General features: G+C 43.0%; 1 protein-coding gene across 1 annotated transcript; it reads right to left on the bottom strand.

The window, feature by feature from the left end:
* Nucleotides 1–217: 217 nt before the first annotated feature.
* Nucleotides 218–18,907, bottom strand: ORC2 (origin recognition complex subunit 2). Its single transcript, XM_056861432.1, has 17 exons — nucleotides 18,890–18,907; nucleotides 17,080–17,188; nucleotides 15,662–15,805; nucleotides 15,347–15,433; nucleotides 14,071–14,163; nucleotides 13,297–13,336; nucleotides 12,612–12,667; nucleotides 10,985–11,166; nucleotides 10,351–10,449; nucleotides 8,853–8,962; nucleotides 7,777–7,909; nucleotides 6,998–7,094; nucleotides 4,538–4,684; nucleotides 2,833–3,004; nucleotides 1,860–1,921; nucleotides 720–838; nucleotides 218–345 (listed from the first exon to the last, which is right to left on the bottom strand). Exons 2-17 carry the CDS (start codon nucleotides 17,168–17,170, stop codon nucleotides 262–264), a joined length of 1,716 nt encoding a protein of 571 aa, XP_056717410.1. The 5' UTR covers nucleotides 17,171–17,188; nucleotides 18,890–18,907; the 3' UTR covers nucleotides 218–261.
* Nucleotides 18,908–20,732: the final 1,825 nt, after the last annotated feature.

The following is a 20,732-nucleotide window of genomic DNA, read 5'->3' as shown; positions in this document are numbered from 1 at the left end:
CTCCTATAAAGCCCTTTTTTCCAGCAGGCTTATAAACAAAAGGCACGTTGCTACTGATGACTGACATTGTCTAGAGTTAGAAGGACGGGAAGAAGACATCACCCAGAGCGGGAAACCTGAGTAGTTCTATAAGTTGGCTTTGCTTACACAGTACTTCACTCCCATTATTATAGGTAAACTCCTGAGATCTGAGGATTGATGGCAAAGAGGGAAATAGTCCGGCAGTCTTCGAGGGCAGCTCGTAACAGGATAGAAGAGATTTCAGAGTTCACTATCTTTTTGTAAAAAGTCTTCCAAGGTCCCAGTATCCACAGGAATTAATAAATATTCTACCCCATCAGCACCCTGAAAACAAGCACAGTATATATTAGAATGCGGCATAAGCACAAGATGTTTTTATTCAGCCCAGCCAGTATATGCCAGTGTACTAAAATGGATCTGTTCCCTGAAGTTGTAATGCATCACTAGGATAAACTGAAGTGCATCTCTTCCTCATAAGGACAAGATCCACTATTAAATAGAGAATTTTGGGTTGGTGTGCCATAAGCTCTGCATGGTATTAAGTCATGGTTTGTTTCAATAACATACTAGTGTGCACCTGGTATTTCTATCTTAGTTCAACCAGCGTTCATCGTTCACCCATCATCTCTCAGCACAGTTTCTCCCAGCAGCATCGACATAAAACGCATACTTCTAAACTATAATAGGACCTCACTTACCCTTTTGGTCCGAATGAGTTTATGATCCCTGAATTCTGTAAGCTGAGCCCTGAGAGTTAGGTCACTGTTGACCAAGAAGGCCTCTCGACACTGCTGGTAGAAATCTTGGAAGGGAAGCCCTGTTAGGAAAGTAAAATAACAAAATACCCATTATTAGAAGCAATCTTGCTCAAGTGAAAAGCACAGTTGTGGCCGTCTCACTACAATTAACACAAGTTGAGCTCTGTTGGCTCAGATCAGTGGTCCATCTAGTCCAGCATCCTGCCTCACACAGTGGCCAATCAGTTACTTTGGAGGGCCAACAGGGCATAGTGGCCAAGGCCGTGCCCTGGCACTGCGACCCAGTGGTCTACTGACTGAAGGGGAAGGATTCCTTTAGTCACCATGGCTCATAGCCACTGATAGGCCCATCCTCCACGAATCTGCCTAATCCCCTTTTAAAGCCATCTATGCCTGCGGCCATCACTACATGCTCTGGCAGCGAATTCCATATTTTAGTCACTGAGAAAATAAGTATTTCCTTTTTACCATCCTAAATCTTCTACACATCAACTGCCATTCATTGAATGTCCCTGATTTCAAGAATTCTGGGAGAGAGAAAAAGTTCTCTGTCACTCTCTACCCAATGCATAGCTTCATCATGTCCGCTTCTCCCAAGTCTTTTTTTAACCTACGGGCTCCTTTGGAATTCTAACAAAGCATCGTGGGCGCAGCCACAAATTAGCTCCCACAGCTTACCTTCGGTCACACAGCCAAAACCATATTTTTCCATCTTGAAAACAAATCTTTAATAAACTTAAAAACTAAACATTCTAGGAATACCCGATATGTGGGTACTGAAGAGGAGAGAAAATCTTTTCTAGTCTTCAAAATAAAATGGATTTGTTCAGAACTACGTCTCAGGCAAAAATAAATATATACCACTTAAATCTGAACATGTTTTCTTCTGAAAAGACACCAGGTTCAGACTCAGATCATCTCTGAAGTCACAGTTCAGAATGGGGATCTCTATAGACAATGTGAGTTTTTATACCTCTTCTTAGATGTTTTGCAGAGATGCAGTTTGTGACAGCAATACTCTAAGCCTAACCTCCAGAACACACACAAACCAGAATTCATGATCACTATTACAGTCGTTACCTGGGTACGAGGAGTTATCTTTATTCTCCAGCTGATGCTGCACCAGAAGCCTGAAAATACCCCTGAGAGGTTTTTAAAAAAAGAAAAAAATATATTTTATCCAGACCAGGAACTTTTCAACTTCATCATATAACTACCATGGGGATATTAAAAGAAAATCAGAGTCCTTAAAATCCACTGCAATACAAACCAAATAAATAAATAACACATGGCCAGTTTTTTTTTTTTTCATATTCTATCTCTGTTCTTGGTTCTGGATCTTCTTTTGGGGTCCTGTTCAGTCCTGGAACAGATCTCTGCTCCATACATCAACCTACCCGTTCCTCTCTTCCAAATCCATATTATTGAAGCCCCAGCTTTTTCACCCACCGGCCTTTATCAAAAGAGCTCTTTTTGGAGGGAAACTTTTATCTTTTTGAGTTATACTGAACTGGATATGCAAATACACTTCAAAAAATAAGGAAACGTGATGCATTTTTAAGGCTCTCTGTGTGAAAACAGAGGAGAGAAGGGTTGTGGCTCAGTGGTTGGCATGTAGAAGGTCCCAGGTTCAATCCCCAGCATCTCCAGTTAAAGGGACTAGGCAAGTAGGTGATGGGAAAGACCTTTGCCTGAGACCCTGGAGAGCTGCTGCCGGTCTGAGTAGACAATACTGACTTTGACGGACCAAGGGTCTGACTCAGTATAAGGCAGCTTCATGTGTTCAGGAAGTGGACATGGGCTGTAGAAATGTATATTAATATATGACCTGCAATATAGCAGGAGAGATTTGGTGTCTTATCTGTGTCAATGACCTGAATGGCAGGCAATGCATATTCTCAGACACAATGGAAATGTAACAGCACAACATAACATTTCACTAGCAACAAGCCAGAGGTGGTTTTCAACATAAATGGTTCATGTGAACACGGGGGAAAAAACCTCGTGCCTGTGAATTACTGCTATTATTTCTAGCTGCTGCCCGATTCCTTACCTTGCGTTAGGAGTGAGACTGCGAAGGACATGCGTGAGAGAACTCAGAGCCAAAGACCCGGACTGCTTTATCAACATTGAGTTCTCATAGGATGTTTCTTCGATATAAGGGCTGTAGGTGGTCGTTTCATACCATAACCAATTATATAGGCTTTGTTTTGCCTGATCCCACACTACAATGAAAAAAAAGAGTACAATAAGGAAAGGGGGAAATTTATAAACATGGTTTAGTGACCACGTTTTGGGGGTGTCCGGGGCAGCATTTCCCGCAGATTGCTATATCAGCAGAATCTATTTTAGATTAGGAGTTGAATCCTTTATCTTCCTTGGGAAATGTAGGTCATCTGAAGAGGCATAACAATGTGTAGTAAAAAGCATGAAAATGGCTTATGGATAATATTTTCAAACTTTTCCTACGTAGGAGTGCTTTGCATGATGTAGACATGTAATCTGGTGTGTTGCAGCGGTTAGAATGTTAGACTAGGCTCTGGGAGATCCCACTTCAAATCCTTACTCGGCTGGGTGACCTTGGCCCAAATCATACTCACTCAACATAACCTATGACACCAGAGTGTTTTCAGAATAAAATGGGAGAAGGAAAGCAATACATGCTTTCCCTTGGATCTTAGGAGGGAGGGCAGGGCACACCTGTACTAGGTAGATAGATATTTTAATTACTTCTTGGCATTCCTTTCCATGCTGGGGTTTTTCAGGGCTGCTGTTGTACCGCTCTTCTGTGATGGGCAGAATTAGAACTGTGGTTCTACACAGAACTTGAAACACAGTACTGCATTCCCACTACAATCCCACAATGCCCCATGGCAACGGCAAAAATGGATGCTAATTACTGGTCTTCATTTGTCACCAGAAAGCCGGCTAAGGAGGCCTGCCTGTTTTTCTTTACCCGCAGTGCTCCCCCTACACTGGATAAGTTACAGGAAGGCTTTTTCCCTATGTATTTGGTATACTGAAAGCCTTAAAGGAAGCTAGTAAAATTCTTGCTTTCTTTTCAAGAGGAAAACAGGCTATGTTCTAGTAAATTTCAGGCAGCTTCATTCAGCCTTGCTTCTGTGGCATCCAGGATTAAGCTGCCCTCCTTCCCAAGTCATCTATCCACTCCATGTCACTGTTAACCACCAAAAGAAATGAAATCTACAACCAAATACTTCCAAGAAAAAAAACACATGTTGGGTTTTTTTAAGTACCAGCTTGTGTTTTCTTCTCCTTGGTACTTTAGGCCTATTAAATCCTGAGGGTTTGCTGCATTAGTATTTTGCAGCAAAAATAAATGGGGGTCTTGTGACACCTTAAAGACATTTCTCAAGCTGAATGTCTCTTAGAAATTGCCGCTGTTTAAAAATGATGGAGGCAGGGACCACACTGCAGGGCATTTTAAAATGGGCACAACAGGGAAACATTAGGGTACTCCCAACCGTGTCATCAATGACCATTTCTCCTACCCGCTGCATTAAAAAAAGCTTTTGCCAGTTCACAGTGGAAAGGCGAGCATGGCAATCCCATTCAAAGACAAAAAATATCACTACAAAGCCAGTGTGAAAAGAAGCAGGACACATAAAACATTGGACTAACAGTTTGGGCAGCAATATCAGAGAAGTAAACGTTACTGCTGATGGTAACAATAGCATTAATCTTTAAAGAAAAACAAAAAAGAGCAGGGGAAGGGTCTGAAAGACCCACGGACTCACTGAGTGGAGCGTTGATGTGATCGATGGAAGCTAAGAGGTAGACGTTGGGAAGGGACGCCAGCTGGCCCAGAATCTGTTGGCTTTTGTCTCCTCTCAGCATCTGGCTGTCCAGGTTATGGATGAGCAGGTAGAGCTCCAAGGAAGGATCTGGTCAAAGAGAGGAGGAGGACCAGCAGACAATCAGCAAAACGAGGGTGTCTATCAAGATTAAATGTAGTCTAACTGAGCAATCCTAAAGGGGGCTGCTCAGGAGCCCGCGTAACCCCAGCACCAGCGCAAGTGCCAGTTGTGCCATGTAAAGCGGCACGGATGCCAGCGCAGGGTCACTTACGCCAGCTCTGGGGAGCCGTGCGGCAGCACAAAGCTCAGGTGCCAGCGCAGCCTCCCCTTTCATTATTGCTGTACATCCATTTCCAACCAAAAGTAACTGTTTTGTGTCTGAGCATCTGTATGCACATGCCAAACTGTATGGTATCTAAGCCAAAATCTATGTATCTGTGCTGGCAGCGACAGACCAAGAAAGGGATCTTGGGGTGGTAGTGGATAGCTCAATGAAGATGTCAACCCAGTGTGCGGCTGCTGTAAAAAAGGCAAATTCCATGCTGGCCATAATTAGAAGAGGAATAGAGAATAAAACTGCTGATATCATACTGCCCTTGTACAAATCTATGGTGAGACCACACTTGGAATACTGTGTACAGTTCTGGTCACCACACCTAAAAAAGGATATTACAGAGCTTGAGAAGGTGCAGAAAAGAGCAACCAAAATGATTAGGGGACTAGAGCAACTGTCCTAGGGGGAGCAGTTGAGATGCTTAGGGCTGTTTAGCTTGGAAAGAAGGCGGCTGAGGGGAGACATGATAGAGGTCTATAAAATTATGCATTGTTTGGAGAGAGTGGACAGGGAGAAGTTTTTCTCCCTCTCCCATAATACTAGAACACGGGGTCATCTGCTTAAGCTGGAGGGTGAGATATTCAAAACAGATAAAAGGAAGTATTTTTTCACACAACGCATAGTTAAATTGTGGAACTCCCTGCCCCAGGATGTGATGATGGCTGCCAGCTTGGAGGGCTTTAAGAGGGGAGTGGACATATTCATGGAGGAGAGGGGTATTCATGGCTATTAGTTATAATGGATACTAGTCATGCTGCATACCTATTCTCTCTAGTATCAGAGGAGCATGCCTATTATTTTGGGTGCGGTGGAACACAGGCAGGATGGTGCTGCTGCACTCATCTTGTTAGTGGCTTCCTAGAGGCACCTGGTTGGCCACTGTGTGAACAGACTGCTGGACTTGATGGGCCTTGGTCTGATCCAGCAGGCCTTCCTTATGTTCTTATGTAAGAATGTTCCTTAGTATCAGGATTCTTTACATATACAAGTTATAAACTTCAATGTTTTATAAAAAGTTTCAATTTCTTCATATGTTAGCTGAAAGCCTAATGAAAGGCTGAAAACCACCTTCTCCAGTGCATCTAAAGGACTCATCAAGAAGGGAATCAACTATTTGTGTTCACCCTTTCCTACCACAACAAAGCAAAGCATGGAACATAAAAGCTTCCAGCAAGACAGCACATTGACACCTCAGTAATATTATTATTTTTATTTAAAATATTTATTAGCCCCATTTCTTCCTTAAGGAGCTCCTTGCAGCTTACAATATAGACAAAGTACATAAAAACCAAAATTAAAATCACCATTTAGGACTGCTAGTAACTTAATCAAATGCGGTCCTAAATAAAACCGTCTTCAACTTCATCCTAAAGGTAGAAGGTGAGGGGGCCAGGCACACCTCCCTGGGGAGATTGTTCCATAATCATGGGGCTGCCACTGAAAAGGCCCTCTCTCCGATACCCACCAGACGAGATTCTTTGATTGGTGGGACAGATAGGAGGGCCTCTTCCTGTGATCTTAATTCCTGGGCAGGATCATATGGGAGAAGACAGTCCTTCAGGCACCCCGGTCCCAAGGGCTTTAAAGGTCAAAACCAACACTTTGGATCAGGAATGGATTAGTAGATAAGTGTAATTGCTGTAATATCGGGGTCTTATGCTCCCCATAGCTGGCCCCGACCAGCAGCCTAGCCTCAGTGTTCTGCACTAGCTGCAGCTTCCAAACACTCTTCTACACTGGCTTCTACGCTGGAGCAGTAGATAATGCGTTCTTCTGCATCAGGTTCTCATGTGTACTCTGTGGGTCCCGGAGCTGCCAAAATGAAAGAAACAATTTGAAGGTGTACACATGGTAAGGCCTCAAGGCCTGTTGGAGGAAGTCCCCAAGATTTAAACTTTGGCTCCGCATCTAAGTGGGTCACTAAAAACAAGGGTCATTATCTTCTTGCTTTAACTTATTTGGGAAATACAGGTACAGTAGCAAGCAACCAGCCAGTAGATTTCTCCAAGGTTTTTTTAACTTACAGCAGAGTCCAGACTGCTTGGACACCTGCTCGCTCACTTTACCTTCTTTAAATCTTTTCACAATCAAATCCAACTGATCCTGGGGGTTGCGAAAAGTGCCGATGTGATCCAGCACCTCTTCCGTGATGGAATTCAGAATCTGGCACAGAAAAGTGGCAGGTCACCATCTTCCTTTGGGATAATTCTTTAGCTACGGCTCTAATAAAAGGCCTAGGCTGAAACCAAATTTCTGACTATCTCACACATTATAAAATCCCTACTACAAGACAACATGCAGTAAAAAAGAGATACATACAATGCACAGAAAGACCTTTCACATATGAATTTTGTACAGTGAAGTACCTCTTAATGGTCTGCTCCAGAAATTACAATACACACTAGTGTAGGTTTCTCTAAGCTTCAGATTGGAACTCTCTCTTTATGCCAGCTTGTTCTTTCCTACAATAGCATGCAAGCGGCCACAACTGCAGTTGAAGTCAGCATGGATTGCCTCTTGTGTTCTTGAGTTAAAGAGCAGATAATGTATTCCAGGTTGAACTGCGTGTTCAACAGAATGGGAAAAGTTATCTACAGCGCTAAAGGTTTTTTGCGGACTCCTCTCTATGGAGACTCCTCTCCATTAGCTTTTCTGCTGGTGATAAACTGGCAGAAAGGTCCCCTTTGACCATCCAAAAAAGGCTACAGTGGGATACACAGGACCTGCATGTATGGATAGTTGTGGAGGAGGGGCGTGACAAGGAAGAGCATGGGTGAGATTGAGTGGGGAAAATGCTGGCTAGATCCAAACTCACTGAATATTCCCTATTTCTCCTTTTGCTTACCGATTTCACAGTGATGCTGGGGAAGAACCCATTCACAACAAGATGAACCGAATCCTGAAGAAAAGATACACGGAAATTCTCCAGAAGGTTTTTCTTTGAACCTAGCCCATAAAGCACAATATTGAATCCCAAGCTGGAAGAAAGAAAAACACTCAAGCTTACAAGATAACTGAGAATCCCACAGACACTACTGAAAATCTACTGGTAGGCCATAGTATCTACTTGTTATTCTGACCCGGGGGGGGGGATTCTTTTCTAAATACATATTTTTAATGGCATACCTTCACATCAAAAAATTCACAGAATTAAAAAAAGAAAGTATCTTAGAAATAACTGCATTTATTTATTGCATAGAGAGCAGGTGTGGTGGTTAAGAGCGGTGGTTTGGAGTGGTGGAGTCTGATCTGGAGAACCGGGTTTAATTCCCCACTCCTCCACATGAACGGCGGAGGCTAATCTGGTGAACTGGATTTGGTTCCCTGCTCCTACACACGAAGCCAGCTGGGTGACCTTGAGCTAGACACTCTCTCTCCACCCCACCTACCTCACAGGGTGTCTGTTGTGGGGAAAGGGAAGAGAAGGTGATTGTAAGCCAGTTTGAGTTTCCCTTAAGTGGTAGAGAAAGTCGGCATATAAAAACCAAGTCTTCTTCTTCTTCTTTATTTATATCCCACTTTTCTCCTCATAGTTGGGACTCTGTGCAGCTTAGAATATTGTTCTCCCCTCCTCCATGTTCTTACAATATGTACATTCTAGGATAATTTTCATCCCGTGCACTTTTCCTGTTATACAGAACCAAGAACCAATTACCATAGGTGTTGTCTTGAGAAGTGCTTTTGATATATGGCTTCTTTCCTATTTAAGAGCAAGCGTGGGAGATGTCTACCAGTCCAAATTTCATTCACATGGGCTCTCCATTAAGGAGGTGGATCTCAACTCCCAGAAAATACAAAGGAGGTCTCATATGCAGCTTAATTCCGAAGAGAAGACTATTCCCCTAGTCTACGTATTAAACAATGACTTTATTTCTAGTTTCCCCTTTTGCTGGTAGAAGGCTACATACTGCAGATACCTACTGCAACTGTAACATCCATTTGTAAAAGAGGGATTCATGTTGCTTGTTTAACTCTTCACGTTCGGCAGCAAAAACAACTGGCACTTTATTCAAGACGTTCTGCAGAGTCTCCTGTATCAGAAAGAGAGTCATTCAACAGGGTGGAGAAATTGAAGGAAATTATTCAGTGCATGAAAGGGGTTTGGTGAGGAATAAATTGTTGTTTCCAGATAGACCAGACAAGGCTGTTCAAAATAAATAAATAAATAAATAAATAAATAAATAAATAAATAAATAAATAAATATATATTCACAGACTATGTCAAACTGTGTCCTATAATTCTTATCTCTGTTGCAACAAAAGTTCTGAAGGTATTTTAATTAGTTTGATAAAGTTATTAGCAATTTATAAAGCATCTTTTTAGGACTGTTCCTAAAGAATACTGTTTGGAGAAAACAGCACGATAATGTGCTCTGTTCAACAAAATCAGACTACACTGTGCTCTAAACTGCTTTTAAGTGTGTCAATTACAAAATGGTTATCTTAGTGTTCCTTTTTAATGGTTCCAATTTTCCTGGGATTTGGTAACTATTTTTTAAAATCTCAGGTCTGTAGCAATGACATTAAATTGGTTTTCGGTTGCTGTTGACAGATTGCTTTCCCAGACATTGTTGCACTGAAAGGAGGGTCAAATAAGCTAAAGAAACAATGGATTAAGTCAGTTGCCGAATTCAGCTGGCACTGTATGAACCAATACCTGCTTGTATGGCACATCCCCCTTGGTGTGATTGGAGGTCATCATCAGCTACTTCTTACGTGTCATTACGTGTCCAAGGCAGCTAACAATGGCTTGACTGCAAATACTAGCATTTGCCATTATAGTTTGTTTAAAACCCTTCTCATTCAAGCTGGTGTCCACACAGCAAAAAACTCTTTCATTGCTTTGGAATTATGTGATAAAGGGAAAAAGGATTACAGAGTCTGGCATACTAGTAGGAATGCCAACAGCCGGGGGGGGGGGGAATGCCTGCCCCCTTAATAGATGCTTAATAGGATGTGATTAACCTGGTGATGTTACTTATCTCCCATGCCATTAAAAGCTTCACCAGCTTATTTCCATACATTAAGCTTCTATTTAAAGGGGCAGAACATTTTTTTCTCCAGGTTGTGGGCAATCCTGCACACCAGATGTTCTATATAAAGCCACAATAACTTATGAATAGTTCCTTATCTCCCTCAGGTACTTTTATTCCAATAATTCATTTAATAGCTCATCAAATGCTGGATGTTAGGAATTGGTAGAGTTGACGTCTCTGCAGCTGCAATTTTCAGTTGCACCTTTCAGCCAAAACCCACAACAGCATTTTTCTTCCAACCATCCCCCCAACACTATTGCTAGCTTTATAAAGCTCTAACCATGTTTTTGCCACTGTATCACCTGACCCTAAGAAGAGACTGACAATTGCCAGAAGGTTCCTCCAAAAAAGCCATTACAAACACAACCTGGCATTTACCACACCTGATCCAGTTTTCCTTTCTGCAGCTTCTGCAGTGTTCGGTCAGAGGTTATGACTTTGGAGCTGCTATGCGCTTCAAAATACTCTTCCACCAAATTGCTCTGAGGAAAGGGAAAAAAAGATAAAAGATCATCAAGTATACTCTCCTGACATTATTTTGGGAAGGAAACAGATGGCTTGTTCAATCTCACCGTTCTACAACAATAGCTTTCTGAGTGTAAGGTGGCAGAAAAGGGAGAGAAAATAAAGGCACAAGAAAGGAACCATGTTCTGGGTGCACAGAAGCCTTATTTAAATTGTATGCTCAGACCCTTTAGCATTAAGAGTGCATACCTTACAATGATATGTCTTCACCCTATTTTCACATTTTCAGTATCTTTGATTAAGAAAAGAAAGACAACTCAATCTCTTTGGTCTTCCCTATGCAAGGCGCTAGGGCATTTGTTTGGTTTAAACACATTATGATAAAATTCAGCAGCCTAACTATCCTAGTCCTTTTTATACCTCTGTCAGGAACATAGATGCCTGTCAGAGGCCAAATTGTTCTCAAATTACATTTTTGAACGTCTTCTTTAAAAATTCTGTTGACATAACGCTGACATTGTATTACCCGATGGCCACAACATCTATACTCACAGAAATGTCTTTCTTCAGCTTCTTTACTGGTGGTTTATCGCTAGCTGAAGTCGTTGTTTGGGGCATGGCTGGTGTTTGCTGCTGAACATCTTCATCAACGATTTCTTGGCAACTGTCATCACTATCCTTTTCAGAGTCCGAACTGGAATAATCACTTTCGCTATCAGAGCACTTGTTCAGGGCTAGAAAGAAAATTTGGCAAGAGGAAGTAATAAGCTTGCTTTCTACCAGACTCCCTTCTTCTTTATAAACCGCACACAGTAGATCTACACATACTGGATCACACTCTGATCTCGAACGACTTTAGAGCAAAAGATTCAATTCCTCCTAGAGGACTCTGACCCACAATGTACTTATTTTGTTGCAAGTTTTTTAGAGGCTGTAGAGAAGCATCGAAGGGAGGTGTTTTTAGATATGGGTCTTATTTAAGTTTCATGGTTTTATTGTCCAAGACCTCGGTCTAAGAACAGGTGGAATTAAAGAAAGGATCACAATTTGTACTTAAAACTAGATATGCTTGATAGAGCAAAGTCTTTTATTACTTCACAGACACATTTTCCCTAATAACCGCAACCCTACTGAAACTAAGCTTGAGAATATGCAACAGGAATGAATGCACATTCTTCACTTGTTTATCCCAACCGCCTTCCCCTCCCTTTGTTGGTTCTCTCAGCACCTCAGGACAGGAGCTCCCATAAAGCTCCTTGGGATCTGACCTCATTATACGATGCAAAGCACCATTCAATCCAGTAAAATTCATGAGCAGGTGAAGTCTAGAAATCTGCTGTAATGAATTAAAACCGAACCCCTGCTCAAATCATTAGAAGATGCTACATTTTAGTTTAAATTTGTAGTTATGGTAAAGGTTATATATTTAATAGGTGCCTATTTTGCTAACTAGTAAGCAGAAATGAATAAAAAAGGTAACACACACAAAAATCCCCCCATCAAAGCTGAAGCAATTTTAAGACCCAAATTAATACACCCAAACACCAGTGTCATTAACAGAATTGAACACGATGGTCAAAGGAGTACATTTTTCAGTTAAAAACTAGACTTGGCCCATCAAGGGAGATAATAGGCAGCAGGTATGCAATCTTAGGCTGGAGGAAGTTTCTGCAGCCAAAGAAATCTTCCTCCAACGGAAGATCCACTTAAGTCGGAGGAAGGCTCCAAACTGTACTTAGTGGAATGATAGGATACGTCAGGATACTGTCTAATGGGCCAAAAGCCCAGATCTATCACTCTAGTCCCAGGGTAACAATGTTCTGGAATGATATCAGGGTAGCCAGTCAGATTATTACCACTCAAACTCAGCCCAACCCAACTCTAAATGTTTCCATCTGATTACTTAAGTCACATTATACCCACAATCCTTACTAACAGCGCACACAAGGAGCCAGAGTGAGTTACACTGTTCACTCCAAGGTAAGAAATGCAAAACATCCCACAACACAGAGTACTTCACTTTTCTGTATTTTATATCTATCACTAAATTGTTAAGCTGTGAGCATACAGGACTCCCATATAGCCATACCATAACTGAAGAAGCAGAATATATTAAGGAATGCTGAAGTTACAAAATATTGCCAAGCTATATTAGCAACCGTTTATTGCAAATGCTTACCTATGATTCTTTTCCGGAATCCGTACGCTCTTTTTGACGCAAGCTCACTCTTTTTACTCTGTTAAAAGCAGCAAGTATGTTAAATCGTATCCCCAAACAAAATTTCTTCTTGAACATTCTAGGAATAAGATCATCATCCAAATAAAGACCTGAATCGGTTGGCTTATCCTAGTTGCAAATTCCCATTACTTTACCTAGCCATAAAGGAGGCTAATTTCAATTTCAGACTGTATTTGCAGCCATTATTACATTTTTGAAATGTATGCTTTTGTCTTTAAACGATCAACAATTTACAAATATCACTGACAATTTCTCAACAAATTCTCTCAACTGATTCCTAATTAGTTTCTTGTAATTTCCTCATGGTTCAAGGCAGTAACATACATTAGTTTGGTCATTACCGCCATTGTCTACATTTTGAACCAATCTGAAATTGGTGGCAAGTCAACTCCCCCCCCTAAGATACCATATAAATTTTTGCCACTGTAATACTATTGAGTATAAGATCTAGATCTGCTTCCTCAGTAAACATTTTAAATAATTCAACAAGACAAATTCTGAGTCACAAAGTAACCTACTGAGAGGTATAGTTTATCCTAAACAATGTAACAGTAGATCAGGAAAAGAGCTTTGCTGCTCAACTTCATTTATGTTCTATGAAATGCTACAATAACTAACAAGAAACAAATTGCTACTCACCTCGCCTTTGCTTGATGCAGAGGGCTCTACAAATTGAACAAAAGAATGTCATAAACAATTCGCACCTGCACACATCAGCTCATTTCCTCACCTAAAACAATATCAGGTGACCACTGCCCCCAAGATCTGATGAGATGAGGCTAGCCTGGGCCATCCAGGTTGGCACCCAGAATAGTTAGGTCGATATATTAGGCTGAGAGATGTTAATGTTCTGCCAAAATCAGGTTCACGTGAGAGGTGCAGCATAGCCCTTCCCTTCAAATGATTTGCCTTCAATTACACTAAAATTTTGAAGAAGCCCTGTCAATGGGGTTGCCAGGTCCCTCTTCACCACCGGTGGGAGGTTTTTTTGGGGGAGCCTGAGGAGGGCAGGGTTTGGGGAGGGGCTTCAACCCTACCTGTTCAAGGCAAAATTGGTAGGTTAAAGCTGTGTTAGAGAACAGCTCTAACTTTAGAGGAAAGCTTTAACTTCAGTGTTGGGTTTGAGAGATTCTACGGTAGTTGCTAATACAGTCGGCATTTAGTCATTTTATTTTGACTCCACAAAATAAGGATACAAAAGTTTGTGTGCTGTACTGCGTTGTGAGCTAAGGCCTGTGGGTTAATGCAACAGAATTAAGAGGAAATGAAAAGCAGGATTCAGTTTTTTCAAAGAAAGCAAATTCTAGCCTCTCCTGATTTAAAAGAAGGCCACTGTTTAGCAAAATTGTGCCGTAATTTCATCTTTTTAATTTATCAGTCTTATTATAACAGGACTTACTCTTGGTGCTTTTAGGAGAGCTTTCTCTCTTCTCCGCTTTCTTTGGTATGTCATGTTTCACATTCTTGCCTGACCTGTGAGCTAGCTCAGAGGCTTTGAACAAAAAGAACTGCCAGATTAAAGACGATGGGCGAAAATCAACAACACGACGTTTTAAAAAACTGATAACAAACGTAGCTGAAGAACTACATTGTTCAGCACCCACAAGCTTTTACAGTAGCAAAGGCAAAACCAAAACACAGTGAAAAATACAATAGGTTGGATCCCTTGCAATTTTCACCTATTCCCACTCTTTGCTGTGGCATCCCCAAACCTACTAACGGCTTATTGGTTCAGGAGAGGCGTTTTCAGGGCATGCCATGGGAAAGCAATAGGCAGGGGACATAAATGTCCATGAACTCCTTCTGTTTGTGGGAGTCAGAATCCAGTCTAAGGCAAACGGCATGACAAACGCATAGAAGAGATCAAATCATAACAACGCGACCACCCACACATCTCATCTGCTTCAACCTGCAGAGCTCCAAAGGTTAAGAAAGCTCTAAGTGTTTAGAATTTGCTTACCAGCACTCACCAAACTGCAACACAAACTCTTTTGAAATTTCCACCAAATTTTAGCAGTGGTTTGCCATGAGGGGCCCAAGGCTGTCCTGCTATGTATGTAGACCTGCTATGTATGTAGAAGGTTCCAGGTTCAAACCCTGGCATCTCCAGTAAAACGAACCTGGTACAAGGGGATGTGAAAGACCTCAACCTTAGTCCCTGGAGAGCCACTTCCTGTCAAAGTAGGCAATACTGACCTTGACAGACCAAGGGTCTGACTCAGCATAAGGCAGCTTCATGTGTTCAAGTAAAGAGCTTCACTGACCCTATAAGGTTAGCCATATAGTCCTCTATAATATAGTCTAAATAAGGGCTTCTTAAACGTTTTTCCACTCGCAACCCCTTTTTGCCCAAGAAATTTTTACGCAACCCCAGGTATATAGGTATACAAACAGGCATACAAATCAAACATTTACTGATAATAAATCATAAAGAATTTAAAATTTTTAGTGACCCCCAAATTCAGTTACGTGACCCCATATGGGGTCACAACCCACAGTTTAAGAAGCTTTGGTCTAAATGATGCTCAGATGCCAACATTTTGGCATGCAACAGCACCAAAATACACTGAACTTACAGAATCAAAGCAAAATTAGCTTTGAGTTTTTTTTAAATCTCACACATAGCATCAAGCCTGGGATGAAAAAAATTAATTTGCTTAGTAAAACAAACATACCCATCTCTGCCATCTTTTTGGAACGGTTTGGAGTTTGGAATGAGAAGACATCGCTACCACCTGCACCAGAACCATTTTTCAGAGAACCTTAAAAAAGGAGAGAAACAAAGCGGCAACAAGGGGTTTTCTTTTTTGTCTTTTGCTGGGGGGGGGGGGGGAGGGAGGACGCTTATAACAGTTCTTGGCCAAAGACTTACATATTATGAAACATGCAAATGTTTTTCAAACTAACCAAGCCCTACAATAATTTCTGGGCCTCCGTGTTAGACAATTATTGCTTAGCCCACTCAAATGCTACCCTTTGTTCAGAAATACCTTTGATGCCTGTCCCTAGAACAGACAAGTAGTCCTGCTGTTCAAAAATGTCCTCAGTCTCCTCATCAAAGCTGCCTTCTGTTTCCTTCACCCATCTTTTTACATCAAGCACAGGTGGAACTTTGTTCTTCTGAACCTTAGGACCTAGAAGTGGAACAACAAGACCTGAAGTCAAAGAAATGGTATCCGTTCTGCTATTTCTACTCAGAAAAACATAAGTACCCTCCTTTCTCTCTCTGCTTATATGTTCAGCTCCTTTTTTGTGTACTGATGTATTACTATCAATTAAGATACCACTAGATTTAGTTCCAAAAATTATGTTATTCAGTGTGAACAACAAGGTAGTGCCACAAGCTCTAATTTCCAGCAAATTAACTTTCACCAGTTTGCTTAGGAAAGACCACCAGAACTATTTCGGGGAGTGTGGTCACTATGAGAAGTATTCAGTTGTCAAGGTTCGCTAATGGCATGGCACAGAACAGAAGGTACATTTCAAACACTTGCTTATCTGATCCACCCAAAACAGGCAGGCACCACAAGAAAACCTCAAGGCACCAGATCTGTTTCTCCCTGCTTCACCTCTTCCCCTCCCCTCCCCTCAAATTTCCAGGCTCCAGATTTATTGAGCCCTATTTCATCCCTCTCGTCTCTACCAACCCCTTTAGCACTCCTTGAAGCTGGTGGGAGAAGCAGTGTGGCAGAGGAGTGAAGGGCAGGGAGGGGGAAGAAAGGGAAAGGAAGCTGGAAGATTGTTCTATTATTGTGTTCCAATTTTTGTAACGGCTTTTGGCCACATGCAATAAACCTGAACCTTGTTGAAGCTGGAAACCACAAGAGGGACAAGGAAAAAGTATACAAGGGGCTAGAAGCAGGACAGCAGGAAAGCAAACAGATGCCAGGAAACACACCAAGAGGTGCTCTGGCACCCACAGGAACCATGCTGAGGATCCCTATAATTCTTTCTGCCTTAGTGAAACACTATCCTGAAATCATGAGATTTCCATGTACTACAACTGGCTGTCCTGAAGACCAATGCACCATTATCAGGAATACTTTGAACAGAACACAATCAACGGAAATTAGCACTTTAAAGAAACAGAACAATGACTGGCAATCATGGTTTATTTCAAAACAAAATAATAAACTGGAGTGTGATGCTTTCCCTGTAAGGGCATGATGCTTTGTTATCGCAGATGTCATATGGCATCTGAGACAACAGGAAAAGCATCACACAATTGTTCTTCTAGAAAGCACATAATTTTAAAGGTATCTAAGGACATCCAAAGCTTACCAAGCAAGTTTTTTTAAGCCCCAAATCAGAACTCGTTTAATATTGACAATGTTTTTATGTAAGCTGGTCTTTGACCGTAATAAATTAAATGAATGAATATTAACAACGAAGCCCTTTCTAGCCATACCAGCATTCTCAGAAATGTGCTGCAGAACATCTTCATCTGGCACAAATCTGACCTTGGGGACCTGATTCTTCCTTATGTCTGGCTTACTCATAGCAAGACGTCTGCGACTCTGCAACCAAAAACAAGTGATATTACTATCAAGGTACAGGTACCTAAGGGAACACCCGCTAGACCTACTAGCTCCCTAAGGTCAGCCAACAAAGCCGTTCCAGATTCCATCACAGGTGGATGCCAGATAGCAACGTCACCTCTCCTTCAGGAAACGTTCCTTCCCCACCAAGCTTTCATTATAGTACCGCATTTTAAAAGGATCAGTTCACTTTTCGCTGTGGCTTTCCAATGGAATGCAGGAAGCTGAGGTGTATCATTACTGTACTGGTAAATTATTGATTGTTACAATCTACATTTTATTCATTTATAGAACATCACAGAATCATAGAGTTGGAAGGGACCTCCAGGATCATCTTGTCCAACCCCTGCACAATGCAGGAAATACACAGCTACCTCCCCCCACCACACACCTCCAGTGACCCCTACTCCATACCCCTATACCACCTTGGACCCAAAGCTTTCATCATTCTCCTTTCCTCCATTTTATTCTCACAACAACCTCTGAAGTAGGTGAAGCTGAGAACGTATGACTGGCCCAAGAACTTCCATGCAGATCTGAAACACACTAATCACTGGACACTCTAACCACTCACCATACTAAAAGCAGAAAACAGGTTGGTGGTTTACCTGCTACTGCATCAAGAATGGGGTTTGTTATACTGTACATGAAGACTTTAGGAAGGATTACTTCAAGATTTCAGGCCCCCGCAATGTTATAATGACCGCAGGTAAATTCTGCAAAATTTTACTCAGAATTCTGTGAATTCAAAGAGGGATTACTCCCAAGTACACAAGCCTGCACAGGACACAAGCCGTGGAAGTAAGTGATTCAATGGGACTTCGGTAATTTCCACTTGGGTTTATTTGCCGCAGATTTGATGCTGTAAGTAGTCCGTCCCCCACACTTCCCAACAGCATCATGGTACATGTGTGCCCCTCCCGGGGTTTCCCCAGCTTGTCTCCAAACTTTCTTTGCATGCAATAGACAATACTGCCTTTGTATGCAGAAGGTCCCAGGTTCAATCCCCGGCATCTCCAGTTAAAAGGACTAGGTGAGTAGGTGATGTGAAAGACCTCAGCCTGAGACCCTGGAGAGCTGCTGCCGGTCTGAGTAGACAATACTGACTTTTGAATGCAATAAACAATACTGACTTTGCATGCAGAAGGTCCCAGGTTCAATCCCCGGCATCTCCAGTTAAAAGGACTAGGTGAGTAGGGGATGTGAAAGACCTCAGCCTGAGACCCTGGAGAGCCGCTGCCGGTCTGAGTAGACAATACTGACTTTTGAATGCAATAAACAATACTGACTTTGCATGCAGAAGGTCCCAGGTTCAGTCCCCGGCATCTCCAGTTCAAGGGACCAGGCAAGTAGATGATGCGAAAGACCCCTGCCTGAGACCCTGGAGAGCCGCTGCCCGTCTGAGTAGACAAGACTGACTTCGATGGACCAAGGGTCTGATCCAGTGTAAGGCAGCTTCATGTGTGGGTGAGGGAGAAACGGGGATTCGCCCCGGGGGATCCGCCAGCCGCCCCCAACAGAGCCTTAAAGGCAGGTCTCTGGGAGGAGGGAGAAGCCGAAAGCCGCCCTCGAGCTCCGACAGACCGGCGGACGCCCCCCTCCCCCAACGCGCCGTTAGCCCCGCCCACCGAGCCCTCGTGGCCACCGTTCCCCCAACGGCCGAAAAACCGCCCCACTCACGCGGAGCCGGAAGGGCGCCTCTCTTCCCGCGCAGGCGGCGGCTGCGGCGGCTGGAGCCCCCTCCCACCCCCGACGTAGCGCCGTCCCTCCCGAGGGCGCCCAATCGTTATGGAGGAGGGGCGGGGCCTGGGGCAAACCCGCGGGGACTCCTCCAATAGGGACGGAGGGTGGGCGGGCGTGACCCGTTCCCCTCAGCCAATGGAAGGCGAGCGGCTCTGTTCCCGCCTACCGACCGGCGGGAGGGCTCCTTCGTCTCCTCAGAGGCCTCCCTTGTCTCGCGCTGAGGGGAGTTCGCGTTCGTGTGAAACGTGCAGTTGCAATTCCTGGCCGTTTTGCGGTACTCGTGTCTTACTACGCTGATTCAGGAGCGTGGACTCTGGCACCAGGGCCTGCAACCAACCAAGGTGCCAACTTTGCCCCCATGTAGATTCTAGGGACATCATCTCTGGACCCACCAATGTCAGCCATACTATCTCAGGGTCATACTGCTCATCTTCTAATGTGATTTATGCCATCGCATGCCAGCAGCGCCCTTCCACAATCTACCTTGGACAAACAGGTCAGTCTCTTAGACAAAGATTAAATGGACATAAGTCTGACATCAGAAACCACAATATTCAAAAACCAGTGGGAGAACATTTCAACCTTCCAGGACATTCTGTTGCAGATTTAAGAGCAGCAGTTCTCTGACAAAGGAATTTCAAAGGGAGATTGGAAAGAGGAACTGCTGAATTACAGTTGATTTTTAAACCAAAGTCAATGCATTTGCTTGGGCTGAATAAAGTTACCCTGCATTCATGGCTCATTACCAGTGCTGATTTCTCCACACCCATCTCTCCCCTGGACATCACAGACTCTTCTGCAGACCACACCTCATCCCATCACGCCTGCTATTCACATTTACATACTGTTCACATTTACATTCTAATACTTGTCTGAATTCACTCTCCTCTACTTAAAGACAGATGGATTCACATTCTAGCTGTATCTGAAGAAGTGAGCTAAGGCTCACGAAAGCTCATATTTTTGTTAGTCTTTAAGGTGCTACTGGACTCTTGCCCTTTTCTATTACTACGCTGAGACAGAGGCTTCCTGCATTGCAGACTGAGAACTGGAACCCTTCTAATCCCAGTGTACCTTCACACAATGCACCTTCAGACCGGGATATTTGTTTTATTTACATTAATTATAGTCCCCCTTTCTCGCCGGGACTCAAGGCAGATTACACAGAGTGAAGTCAGCACGAAATGGGACACTCGATGACCCTTGCATTAGGGTTTTAGAAGTCTGGAACCACCCGAAAGAACTAAAGCATAGCATAATTATTAGGGTTGCCAACCTCCAGGTAACAGCTGGAGATCTGCTATTGCAACTAATCTCCAGCCGACAGGGATCAGTTCACCTGGAGAAAGTGGCCACTTTGGCAAGTGGACTCTATGGCATTGAAGTCCTTCCCCAAACCCCGCCCCCAAAACTTCCCACCGATGGTGGAGAGGGACCTGGCAACCCTAATAATTATTCACACAACACACATTAAGCAGTACAGAAATTACATAATAGGACCTGCTATGTTAAGCCATAAGCAGAGGGGTAGACCACGTCCCAATCACTAATCCAGATAGGTTTGTGAACCGATTTGTACAGTGCAATCCTATTACCTGTGCAGAAAAGCCCTCTTGAATATTTCCGTTTTGCAGAGTTTGCAGAAGGCCAGGAGAGTGGGAGCCTTCCTCACCTCCTCAGGCAGGCCGTTCCACAAGGTGGGGGCCACGACGGAGAAGGACGTAATGGGAAGTTGTTGGTTTTGCCTCTTTGCGAGTTGGCACTTGCAGAAGCCCCTGCT

The sequence above is a fragment of the Euleptes europaea genome, chromosome 15 (genome assembly GCF_029931775.1).
Source record: "Euleptes europaea isolate rEulEur1 chromosome 15, rEulEur1.hap1, whole genome shotgun sequence".
NCBI lineage: Eukaryota > Metazoa > Chordata > Lepidosauria > Squamata > Sphaerodactylidae > Euleptes > Euleptes europaea.
Note: the sequence above shows the minus strand (reverse complement) of the source record. Positions and strands in the feature narration are given on the sequence as shown.

What these genes read in the sequence shown, in the direction of transcription:
- ORC2 (XM_056861432.1), bottom strand. Translation starts at nt 17,170, where the DNA reads ATGAGTAAGCCAGACATAAGGAAGAATCAGGTCCCCAAGGTCAGATTT. An exon ending in AGATAACTCCTCGTACCCAG is followed by an intron (nt 839 to 1,859) that starts GTAACGACTGTA and finishes CTTTCCTAACAG; the next exon opens with GGCTTCCCTTCCAAGATTTC. An exon ending in AACTCATTCGGACCAAAAGG is followed by an intron (nt 346 to 719) that starts GTAAGTGAGGTC and finishes GCTTGTTTTCAG; the next exon opens with GGTGCTGATGGGGTAGAATA.